General features: G+C 31.9%; 1 protein-coding gene across 2 annotated transcripts in view; it reads right to left on the bottom strand.

Moving 5' to 3' along the window:
• The window catches only part of LOC142324183 (sulfotransferase 1 family member D1-like), a 73,894-nt gene that overhangs the window by 28,444 nt on the left and 26,893 nt on the right, over positions 1-18,557 (bottom strand). For both annotated transcript variants that reach the window (XM_075364929.1, XM_075364930.1), the window contains exons 3-4: positions 17,362-17,461; positions 2,972-3,294 (exon numbers count right to left, since the gene is read on the bottom strand). In XM_075364929.1, the coding sequence (XP_075221044.1) occupies positions 2,972-3,294; positions 17,362-17,461 (423 nt within the window). The remainder of the gene's footprint in view (positions 1-2,971; positions 3,295-17,361; positions 17,462-18,557) is intronic.

Raw genomic sequence — 18,557 nt, 5'->3', positions numbered from 1 at the left:
ACAATAAAGTCTTATGTAAATAGTTCTGTATAGAGTTGCAGGAATGTGTTAAAGTGATGATGGATTTTTTTATCGCCTAATTTTAGGTGATAAATGTATATTTCACATAAGTGGAAAAGTTAATATACATAATGTAAGAATATGAGGTACAGAAAACCCAAGAGAAGTTTACAACATATACGCGATTCCCCTAAAGTAAACGTGTTTTAACGCTATATCTCATGAAAGGGTGGACAGGCCATACTTTTGACATGACAGTAACTGGAGTAATTTATCTGGACATCGTAAGCGAATGGTTAACGCCTCAACTCTAGAAAGATATTGACAACCTTGTTTTAGTACAAGAAGGAACTGCGCCTCACAGGCACTTATAGGTCAGAAATTATCTGGATGAACGCCTTCCCAGACAGTGGATCGGCCATGCAAGTGAGGAAATCGTGGTGCTTAAGTGTTGGCCACCACTTAATCCAGACTTAACACCTTGCGACTACTTTTTATGGGGTTATGTAAAAAACAAAGCTTTCAAAAGCTTGTATAAAAGTACAGCCCTTCCTGTTGATATCGACAACTTAAAACAAGAAATCACAAACGTTGTTGCTACCATTGACTGGCATATGCTTGCAGGTTTTGGAACGAATTGAACTACTGTTTTGATAACTGTTGTTATAAACAGTGGACACATTGAACATATATAAATAAAAATATAAAGAATTCTTCTATATAATCATATAACCTCAACTTTAAAAAAAAACATTTTCAATAACCTATCAAAAGTGTATATTTCATTTGTAATCGCTCTGTACAATATTAAATATCATTTAGTTATTTTTTTATATTGCTTAAAATTTTATATAGATTGTGAAGAAGTGTAATGAATAACTTAAAATGTACAGAATGTTAATAAATTAATACTTTATTTTTTCTACGTTAAGTACTGTTTACCTTTATTTTCATCATTCTTTTATTATATGTTGACACGTTTTGGAATCACCCCATTGTCAAAACTTATTATATTGGTATTTTGAAATTTCTATTACCTTTTATATATTGATTATTCAACGCTCCTCCCTTTATTTGACATCTTGTCTTATCTTACGATGTACTCTATCATAGCTTACGATTCAAATCACCCAATGGAGTATAAATTAATGCCGTTTAGATACATGATAAATAGATTACAAAAATTATCATTAAAGAAACTATCTTATAAAAAAGAGTAAACACTATTTTTCATATAACAAAAAATAACGCCTGTAAAAAAGAAATAATCAGAAAAAAATGAATACAAATAGAAACAAAAGAAATAAAATTAAAACAACAAACAACAAACAAGAAAACTTTAAATGGAGTAAATTATCATTTATTGGAAAAGAGATTTATCTAATTAAACAATTCCTTAATAAATATAATATAAAAGTGGCTATAAATACAAATAATATACTAAAAAAAAATTTTAGTAGTGATATAGAAGATGACAACATGAATGGTATATATATAAAATAAAATGTAAATGCAAATGCAATGCAACATACATTGTACAAACAGGAAGAAAATTAAAGTAAAGGTAAACAAGCACATGAGTTCTTTTAAAAATCAAAAACAAGATTCTAATTATGCAACACATTTAATAAAAGAAAGATATACCCAATGAGAATGGAAGAATCAACAAAATTAATTCACAGTTGTATTAAAGAAAGAAGAATGAACATTTTAGAAAACTTTAAAATCTTCAAATTGAAAGCATTATATTAATACGATCATAAGTAACAAATCAACAATCAAGCAGATTTCTTTTGAAGAATTTCAGTTTACTGAAAACATGAAATACGATTAAATAAATAAAATTAAGAGATAAGTATAACCATTAATCTACTTGTATGCAGTTAGATAAATAGGAAGAGGATTTTTTTTTGTTTGGGATAAATGAAAAACTACCCAATCTATCACTACTAAATTTTTACCCATGTTTCTTGGCATTACTGAGAAGGTTTTTGGATATATTTCATGTCAAAAAATATATATATATATGCAGTAGTGGAGGTTTGCCATTTGAAGCAAAAACTTTAATGAATTGTGAACTGCAAGTATCTATCTATCACTGGGTGAGTTGGGTTTGAACTCGTTGATTATGAACATCCAAAAACCAATTTCTGAATTTTTTGAGTTTCATTCTTAGTTTCAAGGGTTAAAATTAATTTTTGATTTTTTTTGAAGCCCATGTTTTTTGTGATAAAAAAAAAATTTATATAGCCATATTGACCCACCAGGATGGTCTAGTGGATAAACTTGTCATCGCAAATCAGCTGATTTTGAAGTCAAAATTTCTAAGGTTCCAATTCTAGTAAAGACAGTTACTTTAAATGAATTTGAATACTAGATCGTGGATACCAGTGTTCTTTGGTGGTTGGATTTCAATTAACCTTACATCTCAGAAACGGTCAACCTGAGACTGTACAAGACTACAATTCATTTACATTCATACATATCATCTTTTGAAGTAATACCTTTTGGTGGTCCTGGAGACTAAACAGAAGTAGAGAGATATGGCCATATTGATGAATAACAACCATATCGTGCCAGGATCGCCACAGAAAATGAATAAAACAGTGGTTTTCTTGTTCGTAGAGTCAAAAATATGACTAAATCAGCATACCAAGTGTACTGAAATGAAAGTTGTCTGTAAGTGCTACTTTTACATTATTTACCATAGGGACTGACATTACAGTGAATATCATTACTTTCCAAGAAAGAATCTCTTACTAGTGGTTCTTATATCTCAAGTACTTTACATGCGTTACAAACATAAGAAAGACTGAGACAGATGGTGTTACAAAAAATATATTCAATTTTCTGTTGTGAAATAGTGGATTTATACCAGACTTCAGTTCAGCATCGTAACTGTTGTTTTATGATGATGGATTTATTAAATTGTTTATCTTTATTATATTAATTTAAAATAATTATTACGTACATAAATTTTTTTCAAACAGATTCCAGTATGTTTCAAAATCGCCAACATAATCGTGTACTTTAAGAAGCCTATTGTGGTGATAATATGATACAGCAACATCCTTTGGATTTCTTGCAACATAAATTACTTTACATGTGTTAAGAAGATTTGGTGGTAATAACATTAAAGGTAGATGAGTTTTGAAATGACGTGGAGATGCCATGTTTTCTGCCCATTCATATCCAGGTTGTCTCCATGATGCGAGATATGTGTCGATGTCTGGATTATTGTTGTTTAAATCCAACACTTCCTTATGTAATTCTGGACTGTGTAGTATGCCAAATCTGAAACATGAATATTATTAGATTTATCAATATTTATGATTTATATCGATTGAAAAGTTAACTTAAATAATTAATTTTGATATAGATCCTAAATCAATCCATCCCATTTTCATTTGTGTCAGTGTTTATGTTGTCTTTTCATCTGTATTAGAACAAGAATTGCTTATTACAAATGTCTTGTTTGTAAATTGAATTAAATTTTTTGCAGTTATGAAGATAGAACATATCGTAATAAGATGATGTCCAGTCTGTAGTCCATCTGTTTAAATCTCCTATGAGATATGTAGTGGTGGAGATTTATCGGTTGAAGCATAAACTTTGATGAATTGAAGTTATGAACTGTGAACTATGAGCTTGTGTCATGATGTTTCCTGAGTTTGTATTGAATGTTTCCAATCAATCCAATGAATAAAATTACAAAAATAATAAAATTAATTTACACTAAAAATAAAATAGTATTAAATAAATTAAAAAAATTTTTGTTTAATAATAATGGGCTTTCTTTAGGGACTGGGTTTGAGACTACAGTGGTGAGGTGATGCAAGTACCTTATTCGAAGCTAGACCAGTCATCACCATTAATTTATAACAAACATGGTACCCCTGTGGCACTGTTTTGGAAGGTGCAGTGGGGTGCTCTTATAATATCTCTGCAAAAAATTGTCCAATTTTCAAAATTCCAACTGGATAATTGCTAGTTAATACAAAATCATGATGGAACTAAACCAGAATAAAAGTGCAATGTTTTTTTTCAGCAGTCATGGTTTTAATTTTTATCTCTTGTTTTATATTTTTACAAATGTTAATAAAAACTAAACAGAACAGAAGTTAGAATCTTTATGTTTTATTTCAGTATACAATGAATATATCAGTTTATTTTTTACAGTAATCAATAAAACATTTTGGTTTTATTGTCCAAGTTTATACTTATTGCATGAAAATATCGTTGTACTTTTACATTGTCGGCAATGGATTCTTCTATTATTTATATTTTTTCCAGGAAGGTCCATGTTAACTGAGCTAGGTTGTTGCACTTAAAAACACTGTTGGCTTTCCAAGCCTCTGCATTTGTGGAATAGCAATTTCTCCTATGTTATTTGCCTTTGATAATATATGATAACTACAAGTCGTCGAAATTTTAGTAGTTCAACTTGTTCTTTGTGAATGTATTGATAAAGCTTCCTTGAATTAACTAAAGCTACATCAAGAAAGTTTGAAAACAAATGCTGCCACCATTTTTTTTCCTTTCGTTGTTATTCGATAGTTGCTGACACAATAGTCCAGTGAATCAATCCCACCCATATAGCTATTGTGTATTGCTTGATGAGATCTAGCTGTTGGAATGAAATTTTATTTTTTTTCACCTTAGAATATGTTTTGACATTATTCAGAGGTTCAGTGGACTGAAAATTTTTAATTAGACTAACGGGTGAGTTATTGTTCCATTTTGTAATAAAAATTGATTCAGTAGTATGAAATAGATTATTGTAAGTCTACATCCTCTATTTTTATTGATCCATTCTACATGTTTGATAACACATTGGTCAAATTCATATCCAGTTTCTTCTAAACTAGTGCTACTAAAACAGTAGCATATCTTTCACAATACTTGGTTATTTCATTCTGTTTTCAAGATTCCCTAGAATCAGCACACACAGGTTTTCTAGATTTTTTCTTGGTCTTTTGAATTGATCTCCAGTTAATGCTGTTTGTTGACAATAATTTGCTTCATTTGTTTCTTCATCCTGCAACTCTTGGTCTCTGTTTGGGTTCAACTGAATGTGTCATAGCATTCGTCCATTAGTAGAAGGTTTTTAAACACATTGTTTTGGAAACAATGCTTTGAATAGAAAGGAAAATTTTTCTGTGTTAGCTTTCCACTGTTCAGTTCAGTTTTCATGTTTTGAAATCTGGTTTTTAGTAAACCATAATCAAAAACATTCCAAACACATATTTTGACACTTGAGCTGTACAACTGAACTTGATCAGTTTTTGAAGAACATCAGTTGTTTCAAGAAGTTGGTAATTAAAGTCAGGATTTGAAAATTGCTTTAAATTCCTTGAATATTCTATTGCTTTAGTGTTATTACTATTTTCTATACTCTCAGTTTTCTTTTTTTGAAGGTTCATAAAAAATAAGACAAAATCCCTTGAAAAGGTCTTAATAAACTCTTAATTTTCTTTGAACAAATCTAGTTGGCTGAAATGATTTTGGGTTCATGAATCCAATGTCTAATTTTTCAGCTATGTTTATTAGTTCTTCAAACCTGATCCCCCAGTTGTAACTTTTCATCAGGTTACCCTGTACCTGATTGCTCAGCCAATTACATCCTTTTTCTTACATCATTTATTATACATTCCAATCTGTGAGCTATGTCCCAAACAGGTATTAAAAATTCTAAATCAATGGTTTGACATAATTCAGCAATTTTCTTAGGAACTCTCAAGTCAAAATACTGGCCATCAAATGTCATGTCGTTCAGTTGTTTGTCAATGTTTATTTTAAATTTATCTAAAGCAGATTTAATTTTTTCTGTAAGAGGAGTCCCTTTATGTGAAGTACTACAAGGATCTCCCCTTGTATCAATAATAATGCAAGTCTGCAGTCCATTGACCGGAATAATAAGATATGTTATTTGGTATGTTCGGAGAAGCTTAGTAATTTTGTCTTCTGTGACAGATATCAAGGGTAACTGGTTAGTGATGAGGTTTTCAGCACTCAAAAATCAGATATTTTTTCATTCATAGTTAAAAAGATATTTTGCTTGAATTGCCTGAAAAATTCTCTTGAATGATTAGGTTCACCAAGATCTGCTTCATTTAATACATTTAAACTCAACGTTCTTTCAAAATTCTTACTTTCCTTGCCTTCTTTTGTAGCAATATACGCTGCTCTTGGAACTCTTAGTCCAATTTTTTCATGATCTTTCTTCATTTTTAACACTCTGTTCAGACAACATTAAAAATTAAAAGCACCATTTGTGGGCATCAGAATTTAAATGGTGAATTAAATGAGTTTTTAAATTCCTAAATTGTGTACTCTGATTACTGTGCAAATGTGATAGTCATTTGGCAGTGTGAATATCCCAAACTTACTGGTTTTTAGGACTAACATTTTTGGGGCTATGGTAGTTTGATATACATGGTGTACATGGTATTAATTGATAGATTTCATTAAAAGATCTACTTTCCCTGATTAGTTTTAATTTAGCTTCAAACTTTTCAGATAATTCTTGTGTCACTTCCGTTGTAGGTTTTGGTTAGGATTTTTTTCTGCTTAATTACAGGGAGTACATCATCAGACTTTTCATTTAGACTTGTTAAAGCTGATACTATGTCAGATAAGTGCCCTTCATAGTCGCTTTCACTTTTTTAAAAAAAGCCGCATCGGAGGATTTTGAGCAAGAAGGTGTTGAGATTTCTATAGGATGTTTGGCTGGTTGTTCATCAACCTTTATTTTTTTTCTTTTAGTAACATCTTCCTCTGATTGTTCAGGACCTGCTGTTGGTACAGGTTCAGGTTCAATACCACTTGTCACATTAAATGGTTTGAAAAATCCAGAAATGCTTTCTTGGTAGGTAATTTGTTCTGGTTTTCATCGGGATGTTTTGATGAGCCTGAAAGTTCGTCTCTTCTTTCTTGCCACTCACAAAACACTCAACTGACTTGTTTACTTTTGAAAGTTGATATTGTGCACTTAATAAACTATATTTTGTAGTATTACGGTACAGGGAATTACACTGAATTACAGGTAAATAATAATGATAATATATACACACACTGTCAATGAAGTGAAAATTGAAAGTGTATAAGTAGGTATTAAACTAAACATTTATAACATAGTATTTTACCACTTAAAAAAAAGTACAACTTAATTATTACTAATTTTATTATGTTCAAAAGTGTTACTCTAACTACTACTTAAGTGGTAAATACAAAGTTAAATGTTATGTTTTTGGTTCCAGTTACCTACTACAGTCAATACTGAAAATTATGAAACATGATATACTGTATAAACTTAAACATCACAGTAATAAACAACTGCGACGGAAAAATCAAGAATAAATTGCCTTCTCCACTTGCTACTCATAAACTGACTGGGTCGAAGCAAGAGGTATGAGATGATAGGTCGCGATAGGCAACCTCTTTTTTCTCTTTTTTCCTTTTTAGCCTCCGGTAACTAACGTTTAGATAATTCTTCAGAGGATGAATGAGGATGATATGTATGAGTGTAAATGAAGTGTAGTCTTGTACATTCTCAGTTCGACCATTCCTGAGATGTGTCGTTAATTGAAACCCAACCACCAAAGAACACCGGTATCCACGATCTAGTATTCAAATCCGTGTAAAAATAAACTGACTTTACTAGGACTTGAACGCTGTAACTCTCGATTTTCCAAATCAGCTGATTTGGGAAGACGCGTTAACCACTAGACCAACCCGATGGGTTGCGATAGTCAACCTGGTGACCGTATAACCCACCCTTCCACCTACATCGATGCAGCGAAAATGGAAACAAACAAATGAGTCATCACACCATATGCATTTTACTGATAAAGACTGATCTCGAATTTCGGAAAGTAGTTTAAGTTAGGAAATGAAAAACATTAGTAATACTTATGTATTAAGTACTTTTGTATAATGTAGTTTAACGTGATTTAGTTGTTATCGGCTGAATAATATCATTTGTATGAAGCTAAAAAAATTTGCATACTTGAAACATAATAATTATAATTTAACCTAAAGAAAGTATTAGAACACCAGCTGTTAGTATCCAGTCAAGAATCAGGAAACTGCCATTCATTAACCAGCACAAAAATATTGTATCGGCAGTTCGGCTGTATGATATTTTGTGCAGTGAAGATTAAATAGTTACCCTGACTTGCAGCAGAAAGCAGACAACACACTTTGTGTGTGTGTGTGTGTGTACACATGCTCCCGTGAGTGTTTATGGCATAAACACATTGATTTGACTAACCTTTCTTCCCATTCATTTCTTATCTCCTGCTCTGGCCTAAACATCCCATAGTAGGCAAGCTTTTTAATTTTTCCCCAAAATAATAATATTTTCCTTATAAGAAAAATTTTTTGTGGATTTTTCCCCAGCCCAGCCTTAATTTCCCCTAAATCTCATTCGGGCGTTTGGAGATTCCGCACCTCTGGTTTGTATCGGCAGTTCGGCTGTATGATATTTTGTGCAGTGAAGATTAAATAGTTACCCTGACTTGCAGCAGAAAGCAGACAACACACTTTGTGTGTGTGTGTGTGTGTGTGTGTGCACATGCTCCCGTGAGTGTTTATGGCATAAACACATTGATTTGACTAACCTTTCTTCCCATTCATTTCTTATCTCCTGCTCTGGCCTAAACGTCCCATAGTAGGCAAGCTTTTTAATTTTTCCCCAAAATAATAATATTTTCCTTATAAGAAAAATTTTTTGTGGATTTTTCCCCAGCCCAGCCTTAATTTCCCCTAAATCTCATTCGGGCGTTTGGAGATTCCGCACCTCTGGTTTGCAGGACACCTCTTAGGTAAACCTGAACAAATACATGACGCAATTTCTTTCTGGGCATGGTGCTTTTAGGGACAGGCTGCAGAGGTTCAGCCTGGTGAACTCAGGAATGTGTCTGCAATGCGAACAGTTGATGATGTTCATCATGTTTTGTATGAGAGCTCCAAGTATAAGTTGATGTGCACAGAGATTATTTATCGACTCAATATTATCAGGTTGGTGTTAGATCTCCTTGTTAATTGGTGAAACCAGGCCAAATGGGTCATAGTGGAGAAATTTATAAATTACTTGGCAAAAGAAAGGATTGCAGAGATGGTCTAGGATGCCGCTTGGGCTTTTCTATTTTCTGTTTTTGTTGTTGTTTTTTTTATTGTTGTTTTGTATTCATGGATTTTATGTCTGTTTTTGTTTTTGTTTTGTTTGTTATTGCATGTTGAACTCAACTCTTTACCTTTCAGGTAGGTAGTGAATTTCAGTTCCTTATTTTTGTTATTTAGCCTTGTTTAAGAGTCAAGATGTGTTTTGTTTTCTTTTCATGAGTGGTCTTAGTGAGAGTAGTACACTAATGGAAATTTTACATGTAGCATTGGCATTGGTGGCATCCTGGCTGAGACAAGAACAAAACTGAGAGATGTTTTTTGCAGAAGTTTTAAAGATGACCTCCAGTAAAGCCCATAAGGCCTGGGTACAGAGGGGGTAGCGTAGCGACTGAAATTTCTATATGGAGGGTGTCTTCACCTACGAGATCAGGATGATAATGAATTTTGTAGCGTGTGAAAGGTATGAATACTTTGCCTAACTAGGACTTCAACTCTGAACTCCTGGATGAAAGGCATAGGCTGTGTTCACTCTGAAGATCAACAGCTTAAGATAGAGTGATAAAATTTGGTATAGTATTAAAAAAAAAGTTATGTTGAAAATGAAGAAAGAATTAGTAAATGAATCCAAAAATCCTTTTATTACAAAATTTTATTTTTATTGCAAAAATTAATTCTTTTGTAGCGTTTAAAATAATAATGCATGAATTATGTATAATTATAACTAAAAGTGTGACATTTTAGTGTTTTTTGTGTGATAGCCTGCCTGGTAGTTTGCTGTTTAAAATTAATAATAAAAACAATTATAAAAATTAAAAAACATGTCTGCCAAAAAATAAATAAATAAATTGATCTAAAAAAACAACAATGAATCAGAGTAAAAAAAAAAACAAGGTATAGAAATAAAGGATTAAACATCATTATGCAGTATTTAATTAATACTAATAAAATAATGCTTGTCCAATCCACTTTCAGACAGTTTTAATTTGTTAAAATATATTTTCCACATTGTATAAATAGTAGGCATTTAATGATTAAAATTTCTCACTAGATCTTAGATCAATGAGAAAATATTTCAATGCAGTTATTTAATATTTAAAGAGCCCTTTAATATAGAACACTTACTATTCGCAGCCAACCGACTGCATTTAAAAAAAAATATAATTCATGCATTTGGTGTATGGAAAATCCACATCATCTATATGCACAAAAAGTGGGTGTTTGGTGTGCAATGTCAATGTAGGCGAATGTAAATGATATTCTTTCACAGCACAGTAATAGCGAACGCTACATACAGATGGTGCAACAATTTGAAAACAATATACTTGCAGATCGGCTACAGTTTACATGGTTTCAGCAGGAAAATGCTATGGCTCATACAGCTGACAACACTGAATTTCATTGATCAGTGTTTTCAAGGATAAGTGATTTCGAATGCATTGTAGCCCCCTCAGTCTCCTGATTTATACCCTCGTGACATTTTCTTGTGGATGCTACTTACAAAACTCATCCTCATGCTATTCTCGAACCATAGAGCGAAATTGAATGATATGTCCCTGCAATTTCTCAACAAATTTTTACAACATGTGTTTAAGAGCATGCAATGCTGTTTTCAATTATGTGAATCGCAAAATGGAGGCCATTTTCAACTACTATTGAAACTTACTCATTTTCCCATATGGTTGAGTCACTTTTTGAACACTCTTTGTAAGCATTATGAATATCATTGTTTATAAAATCTTCCATTTCCTTCTTGTACACTTTGGTGAAAAGTTGGTTGCCATTGATCTTTTATTATTCCAGAGTGATATAAATCAATTAAGTCACTGAATTTTTCCTCTAATTTTTAGGGGAACATGATACATTTTTGCAGCTGGAAGCTTCCCATTCAGACATTCATATAGACTGAAGCTGGAAGATTTTTTTTATTGCCTTTAAATACAAATATGTGGTAAATCATCATTATTACTATATTTAAAATAAACTTTCGTTGAATTGGTTTTACAGAACTGAAGTTGTTGATTTTTAGGCAACAAACTTTTTTCCTTTTGAATCAATCTTTCTAGTTTTTATTATCACCACAAATTCATATTGTTGCTTCTTTAAAGCCATTTATGTCAATTTTACAGACGTTATAGATTTACATTTTTTCTCATTTCACAAATAATGGAATCACTAAATTACAATCCAATTTGTAAATGCCCTGAATCAAAGAAACAGTGATTGATTTTTGAAATAGTTAGTGTTTGCATAACATGAAAAAATGTGTATCATAATATTTATTTCAATTTTATCCTTCACAGGTGTAATAAAACAAAACAATTAGGGTTTTTTTGTGACAAAAAGACAAATCTCCACATCATATATTTTAAATGTGTGTAAATAAAAAAAATGAAAATATTTTTAAAAACTGTTAATTTTGAATCTTAATAGAATTACGGTTTTATGTTTAGAATAATGTTTTTATAAGGACAGAGGTCATGGGGATAAAAAACATTACAAAATTTGTTACAATCTTTTTCCTCTTCTGTAAATCTCCGGCAATAATAATAATAATAATACTTTCTCCTGTAATCAAATTTTCAGTGGAAATGGATAAAGTGAAATATTAATTGCCTGTAGAATAGCCCGCGTGTGTTTTTTTTTTATTTCCACCTATATAAATTTTTTTTTAAATCTGACAACTGTGGGTTGTTTCTGATGCACGGCCTACACACACAACTTAATTTAAAATATTTATCATTCTATTTAAATATATATATTTTGGATATCTAATTCAATGATTCTAAGTAAAGCGTGCTCGCATTCCATACTTAATTCGTGCGGGCGTGGCGTTGCTAGCGGGGACGGTCGGCACTAACTAAACTAATGTAATTTCACAAGTTACATAGAACAAATTTCGCTTGTACGGTTGGCAGACTGGTGTAGCCATAAGGCTTAACGCACCAGGTAACAAAACAACTGGCCGATCAAGTTCGAGACTCAGCCAGACCTAGTTACTTTTTTACACTTTAAATATTATTCATTTATCTAATTATACCGCTCACCTGTGATCTCACAACATAGCAGTAGTTTAGAGTATTTTTTGTTTATATTTTTGTTATTTTTTAATCGTTAACCAATGTGCCTAAGAAAAATATGACTTTAATTAGGTAAACTCTCGAGATAATGAAGATGGGTACAGTTTCACCCCGTTGACCTTTTATGTTGAAAATTTAATAGCATCAACGCCCCATATATGGAAGTAATTAACCAAGTTTGGTCAAAATCGGTCTAATAGTTTTGTGGATATTATGTAATTTAGAGGCCAACACCGAACACACACAAATACGAAAATTGTCATCTGGAAAATTTCCATCTAGTTTTTTATGCCCTTAGGAGTTGACATGAAGATCCGGTGAAAATCACATATGCCCAAATTGGACCGATTACTTTCCCTGCTAGAGCTATAGCGCTATGTAGATGGGAAAGTAACAGATCAATATTAATTACGTCCGACCTTTTTTAAAATGCAATATTACTACGAAATAATTATGAGTTATAATTTTATATTTTAAAGATATCTTCAGATTACAAAGTTATTAATAAGACTACTTATATACATATATATAAAAAATAAGATTGTGAAATTATGTCTAATAACTGGATTCAGAATCTATTTTAATCGAAAAAAAATTACTCGCATGCTGGTAGATTTATGCAATCGAGTCTTTTACTGTATCCACTTGGGTAATTATAACAGTGATGTAATCTTGGAATTCTGTTGAATACTTGAGAGTTATTAGGTGACCGATTTCCTGGTTATGCAGTTTATATGTACTTGCAAATTTATATATTATTATTATTACTTATTATTTTTGTTTTGTTGCAGATTATTACTACATAAAACATAATTATAATTCATAAATGATACTTAGTTTACGTTGCCCGTGTAATTTATGATGTCTGATACATCCATTATCACTCTTTTACAGGTTACTTGCTATAAAAATTATGAATTTGTTATTTTTAAATGTCTAATGTTTAAATTTTTTTGAAGGCATTTTTAAATGTCTTCATAAAAATAAATATCCTAATGCCTATCGTCATTACATTGTTCTTTTTTTTTGGAAAATTATGTTGTAAAAAATGAAAACAGATTTTTGTTAAAAAAAAAAAAATCTCAAGTTCTTATTTGTAAAATATTTACCTTCGTGTATATCTTTGCGCTTGCAGATAAATTTTTCCAATCTATTGAGAAAAAATGTACCCTATTATATTAGGAGGAAAATTCAAAGCAAAAATTAATTTAAATATTTTCGTTGAAAGATAAAGTTGTTTTATCGATGTAAGACCTGGATATAACTTTTAATCTTTAAATGCCTGCTATTTCTACAACTTGAAATATATAAATTTCTTGAACATGGTTCCGCCGGTATATTTTAATAAAATAATTAATAAGCGATATATCCACCTTACCAGCAAATAAGTATTAAGCCCTCGAGATCTTTTGGTTTTTTCAAACCATCATCAGGAGTTAAAATATTATAATTAAGTCAAAAGTTAAAATACGTATACATTCTTGACTGTTTGCTACTGAAGAGAATACAAAGATACTTTAGTGGATTGAAAAAGTAATTAAAAGGAAAATCATGTTATCAGAAATTATGTTTTTAGTTATGATTAATATTTCTTTATGTTCGTAACAACTAAAAATATCATACAATTTATGTTCGTACAATTTATTCTCTTTAGTATACTGTTAACATGCAAACATAACTGTATACATATTTTAACTTTTGGCTTTATTATAATATTTTAACTCCTGATGAGGGTTTGAAAAAACCGAAAGATCTCGAGAACTTAACACTTATTTGCTGGTATGGTGGATATATCACTTATTAATTACTTTTAATTATTTTATTAAAAATATATTTAAACAAATTAAAACTTATTTTATTTTTTAATATTACATTAAGATGTTTAGTCGTTTTATTTCCATACCTTGTTTTGTTTTATTTAGATCGATTTATTGTATCGTTTTTATTTCAATTTATTTATTTAAAAAACTACATATAATTTGGCAATCGTGTTTTTTAATTTTTGTAATCTTTTTTATTATTATACGTTATAGTGTTTATAAGTATTCGATCCAGGGTGCCTTAACTAATAATAATCGATGCTAATTTGTTCCGGTTAGGTTGTCATATGTACTGTTAAAGATAATTCGGGACAGTTTCTTAGCGTATTGTTTTAGGGGTAAGGTGAAGTAATTAATATAATGTAATCATGATGTATTTATATTAATGTATCTTTACTGGACTTTATAAGTAACTTGATAATATGATTTACATTGCCATGACGGAGAATTTAATTTAGTAACGATTATTTAGTGCCTTGTATTTGAGCCAACTGCTCCTTCCTGGAACAAACGTAATTATCGGTAGGTTTTTGAATAACGAGAATTCATATTCTTAAACCGCTTTCCTTATTAATATTCTGAGAAATTCTTTGTAAATGATTTAAAATTGTTTTTTTTGTTTTAATAGCGTAAATTTCTGCTTAAAGTTACAACAAAAAACAACCGGCAAAACTTTTACGGCTTTCTCCTTAAGTGACTTTTATTTGAAACATACCGTGGATTTTTTTAATGGGTTTTTATTAACTTAATTATGAAATATTTAAAATACAATCGCGAAAAAGATTAAAATGTTCAATAAAAAAATTTGAGTCTATTTAGCAAATTACATTTTTACCTTAAAAATGATGCATTATTAAAAATACCGGATGATTCGAAAAGGATTTCAAATCGTTAAAAGCATGAAAAAATTTATTGAGATAACTTAAAGATTCGATTGATGTCTCATTTCATAGAAAACCACAACGAGTCTTGACTCACCTTGTTCATTAATACCGAATTCGGCTACCTGTGCTGTCCTCAGTGTTGTTAAAAATGAATACATTTACTGGTGCGGAACGTACTCGCTGTGTGTTTTGGTTTCACGATTTGAATTCAATAAATGCAGTTCAACGTAATATTTTCGTAGAGAATACGGTAGGGAGCCTCCTAGTAGGCGTACAATTTACTCTTGGCACCAAACATTCGTTGAAATAGGGTTGATCTGTTAAACATACAAAATCACCAGGACGCCCTCGCGTTCCTGAAACTGCTGTGGCAGAACTCAGAAAAAGATTTACACTAGTCCAAAGAAATCAACACGACTTTCGTCCCGTGAAACTGGCATTCCATAAACGATTGTTTGGCGCGTATTATGTAAACTATTTCACTTGAAGCCGTACAAAAGTAACCGTGGTTCAACGCATTGCAGATGACGACAAAGTCGGTCGGCTGCAGTTTTGTGTGAAAATGATGGATAGAGTTGCAGACAACGATATATTTTTAGACGATGAAATTTGTAGCGATTAGGCAACGTTTCATATTAGTGGCAAACTGAACACCTGTAACTGCCGAATATGGGGTAGCAGAAACCGTCATAAAACTTTCCAGCATATTCGTTATAGCCCTAAGTTCAATTTTTTTTGTTCCCTAAGCAGACATACACTGTACGTCTAGTAAAGTCTATGTTTGCTATAAACTAAAATGTCAAAAAACGCTAGGGCTGGCCCTAGCGTTTTTGCCGCCGTAAGCAAATCCAAAAAATGCCGCCCCCAAGCTTCAAAAAAACTTACATTTTTCAAAAAAACAGAATTATAAAAGAACATGTTAACCAGAAAAATTACGTATGATTGAATTAAGATAATACAGATTTACGCAAAGTTGTTTTATCGAAAAACAAAATTTACTTTTTTAACGAGCTAACGACAACTAAGACCAGTACCCGCTATTTTCACAGATAATTAAAATTTACTTTAAAAAAAATAAAAATATTATTTTTAGATTCAAGTAATCGAAATATATTTTTGTGGGATATATTTATTTTTTTGCACTCTAGTTCAGGTGGTTTTGCCGCTGTAGGTAGTCGCCTACCGCCAAGGGCCGGCCCTGGTGAATCTGAAGACTTTCTTTATCGTAACGTATTCAGTAACGAATCAATATTTCACGTTAATGGAAAAGTAAACACTCATAATGTGCGTACGAGAATACGGGGATCAAAAAATCCTTATGACATAGCTGTGTGAACGAAATTACCCAAAATTGTAAGATTTTTATGCCGTATCCGGACGGCAAGTTTACGGGCCGTTATTTTTCGCGGAAGCCTGTGTATTTGGAGTGTACTATCTTGATACGCTACAACTATGCTCTTTCCCCAACTGCAACCGCAGTACTTTATTTGGCAACAAGATGGTACACCTCTTCGCTAGCATATCGCTGTATGTAATCGGTCGAATGAAATTCTCCCCGATTGCTGGATCGATCGCCGGGTACCAGATGACAGGGCTTGTTTTCCGTGGCCTCAACGTTCGCCCGATCTGACCCCGATGCAATTTTTTTTCTTTGTGGGTTTATAAAGGATCAAGGGTATGTGCCACCGTTATCATCTGAACTACCCGACTTGAGACGCAGGATTGAAGCAACTGCTGCATCAATTACTCCAGACTTGCCGTTTAAAGTGCGGGATGAACTCTCCTATCGACTGGGTCAGTGCCTTGTGACGAACGGTGTTGAAAACTTATTAAAAAAACCGAGTGAGTTGTTCTTTCGTTTCACGTATAACTTACCCGTGTAAGTAAAACTTAATACATATTAAACGACTTTTAAACTCCGATATTCATTACGAAAAACCGTACTTTACGAAAATTCATCCGCATTGAACTTTTCCTTTTAAGAAAGATAATGATCCAGGATGAAATTAAAAAAATAATAAACGCGTTGCACTGGAAAATATAAACGATATTTTTTTTGAAAAGAAAAGTAACACATAAACTTGTGATTAAATCATTTTTGAAAACATAATTTCTTTTCATAAAACGAATATTTCTTAGACGTAGAACGAGCACATTCGTAATTGCTTTCTCTGAGTGGAACAATGTTCACTTTAGAACCAGTTCATGTAGTGAACAGAGTGAATATAATACCATCTGAATTTTGGTTATGTTTGCAGGCTGGTTTGTGACTCACAGTAAAATCGGGTCGGTAAGGCAACATCAAAATCACTTTATCCGGCGTTATGTTCTCTAATGTGCTTGCCATATAGGATTTGTTACTCGCTTTTATAACAGATAATTACTACTATCCGGTTATGCCGCGTAATATAATTATATTTAAATATACGATTAAAAAAAATTGGGTCTACTCACTCTAGAAACGGGAATCTTTTATCCATCGGTATTTTTAAAGCCTTTTCGTAATTTAAATTATTGTTTATTAACCAAACTAATTCTTGACACCATGTTGTACCTAAAAAAACAAAACACAAATTAAAACGCTAAGACACTTCAAATTTTATAAGCCAATCGGTGTTACAAATTATATATATAAGAGGGTTTTCGTTCGGGATAAACAAAAAAAATACTCTATCTATCGCAACCAAATTTTTCCCCCGTGTTTCTTGGCATAACCGAGAAGGTTTTTAGTTATATTTCATCTGGAAGAACCAACCGATCGATTACTTTCAAATTTTCAGAATACATTCGTATTATGCCACGGAAGGTGTTAAGCCACATACCGAGCCCCTAGCACCCTTGAAGGTTAAAATATTTAAAATATTCATTATTTGTTCACTTACAAGGAGGGTGAAGTTGTAAATTAAGTAAAAAAAAATTAATTCTTTTACTTCGTTAATATATTAATGCGTCCACGGCAAAGAAATATGTCATGAATTTTTCGTCGTCTTTTGTAATTCGGTTTCTCTTTTTCAGGTTTCTATAAAGCCAGAATACTTCAATCGTTATTTATCAGTATTATTCCTACAATCGTGAGTGTTAGAAACCGTTCGGGGATCCAGGGGGCTGAGTCCTCTGGGTAGACAGGAATGGTGACCGAAGCGAGCTCTGTGGGTGTTCAAGGCGCTGTCCCCCAGTAACATGCGAATGTTGAGCGATGGTTTTACTTGAAACGATCTGTACGCTTAAGTAATTGTAATTTTGGGCTAAATCGTAATTATAATTATTGAGAAACAATTGTTTGATCTATCTTCAAAAGTAGAAAATTTTTATCTCGATCGGTTTTTATTTTATAGTAATTCAAAGTTGTCGTTCTCAAATAAAGTGCAAAAAATCAAGTTTTCCACTTTTCACGCCTCAAATTTTAAAACAATGACGGTAACTAAAATCGGCCGAATCCAGTTAGCGAATAAAAAATTGGAGTTTTCGGTGATACCTTCATTTTTATTGTGGAATTGTTTTTAACCGACACGATAGTTTAAACTCAAGCGCTATGATTCGTGGCTATCACCGTAGAATTATAATCAACTATGTATGCGTGAACGCGTTTCTTAGTCGTTAATTTAGTATTGTTGTTCTTCCTGTCTGGGTTAACGCACGAATACACGCAC

Source organism: Lycorma delicatula, chromosome 4, assembly GCF_047948215.1.
Source record: "Lycorma delicatula isolate Av1 chromosome 4, ASM4794821v1, whole genome shotgun sequence".
NCBI classification, from domain to species: Eukaryota; Metazoa; Arthropoda; class Insecta; order Hemiptera; family Fulgoridae; genus Lycorma; species Lycorma delicatula.
This window is presented reverse-complemented; position numbering and strand designations above follow the sequence as displayed.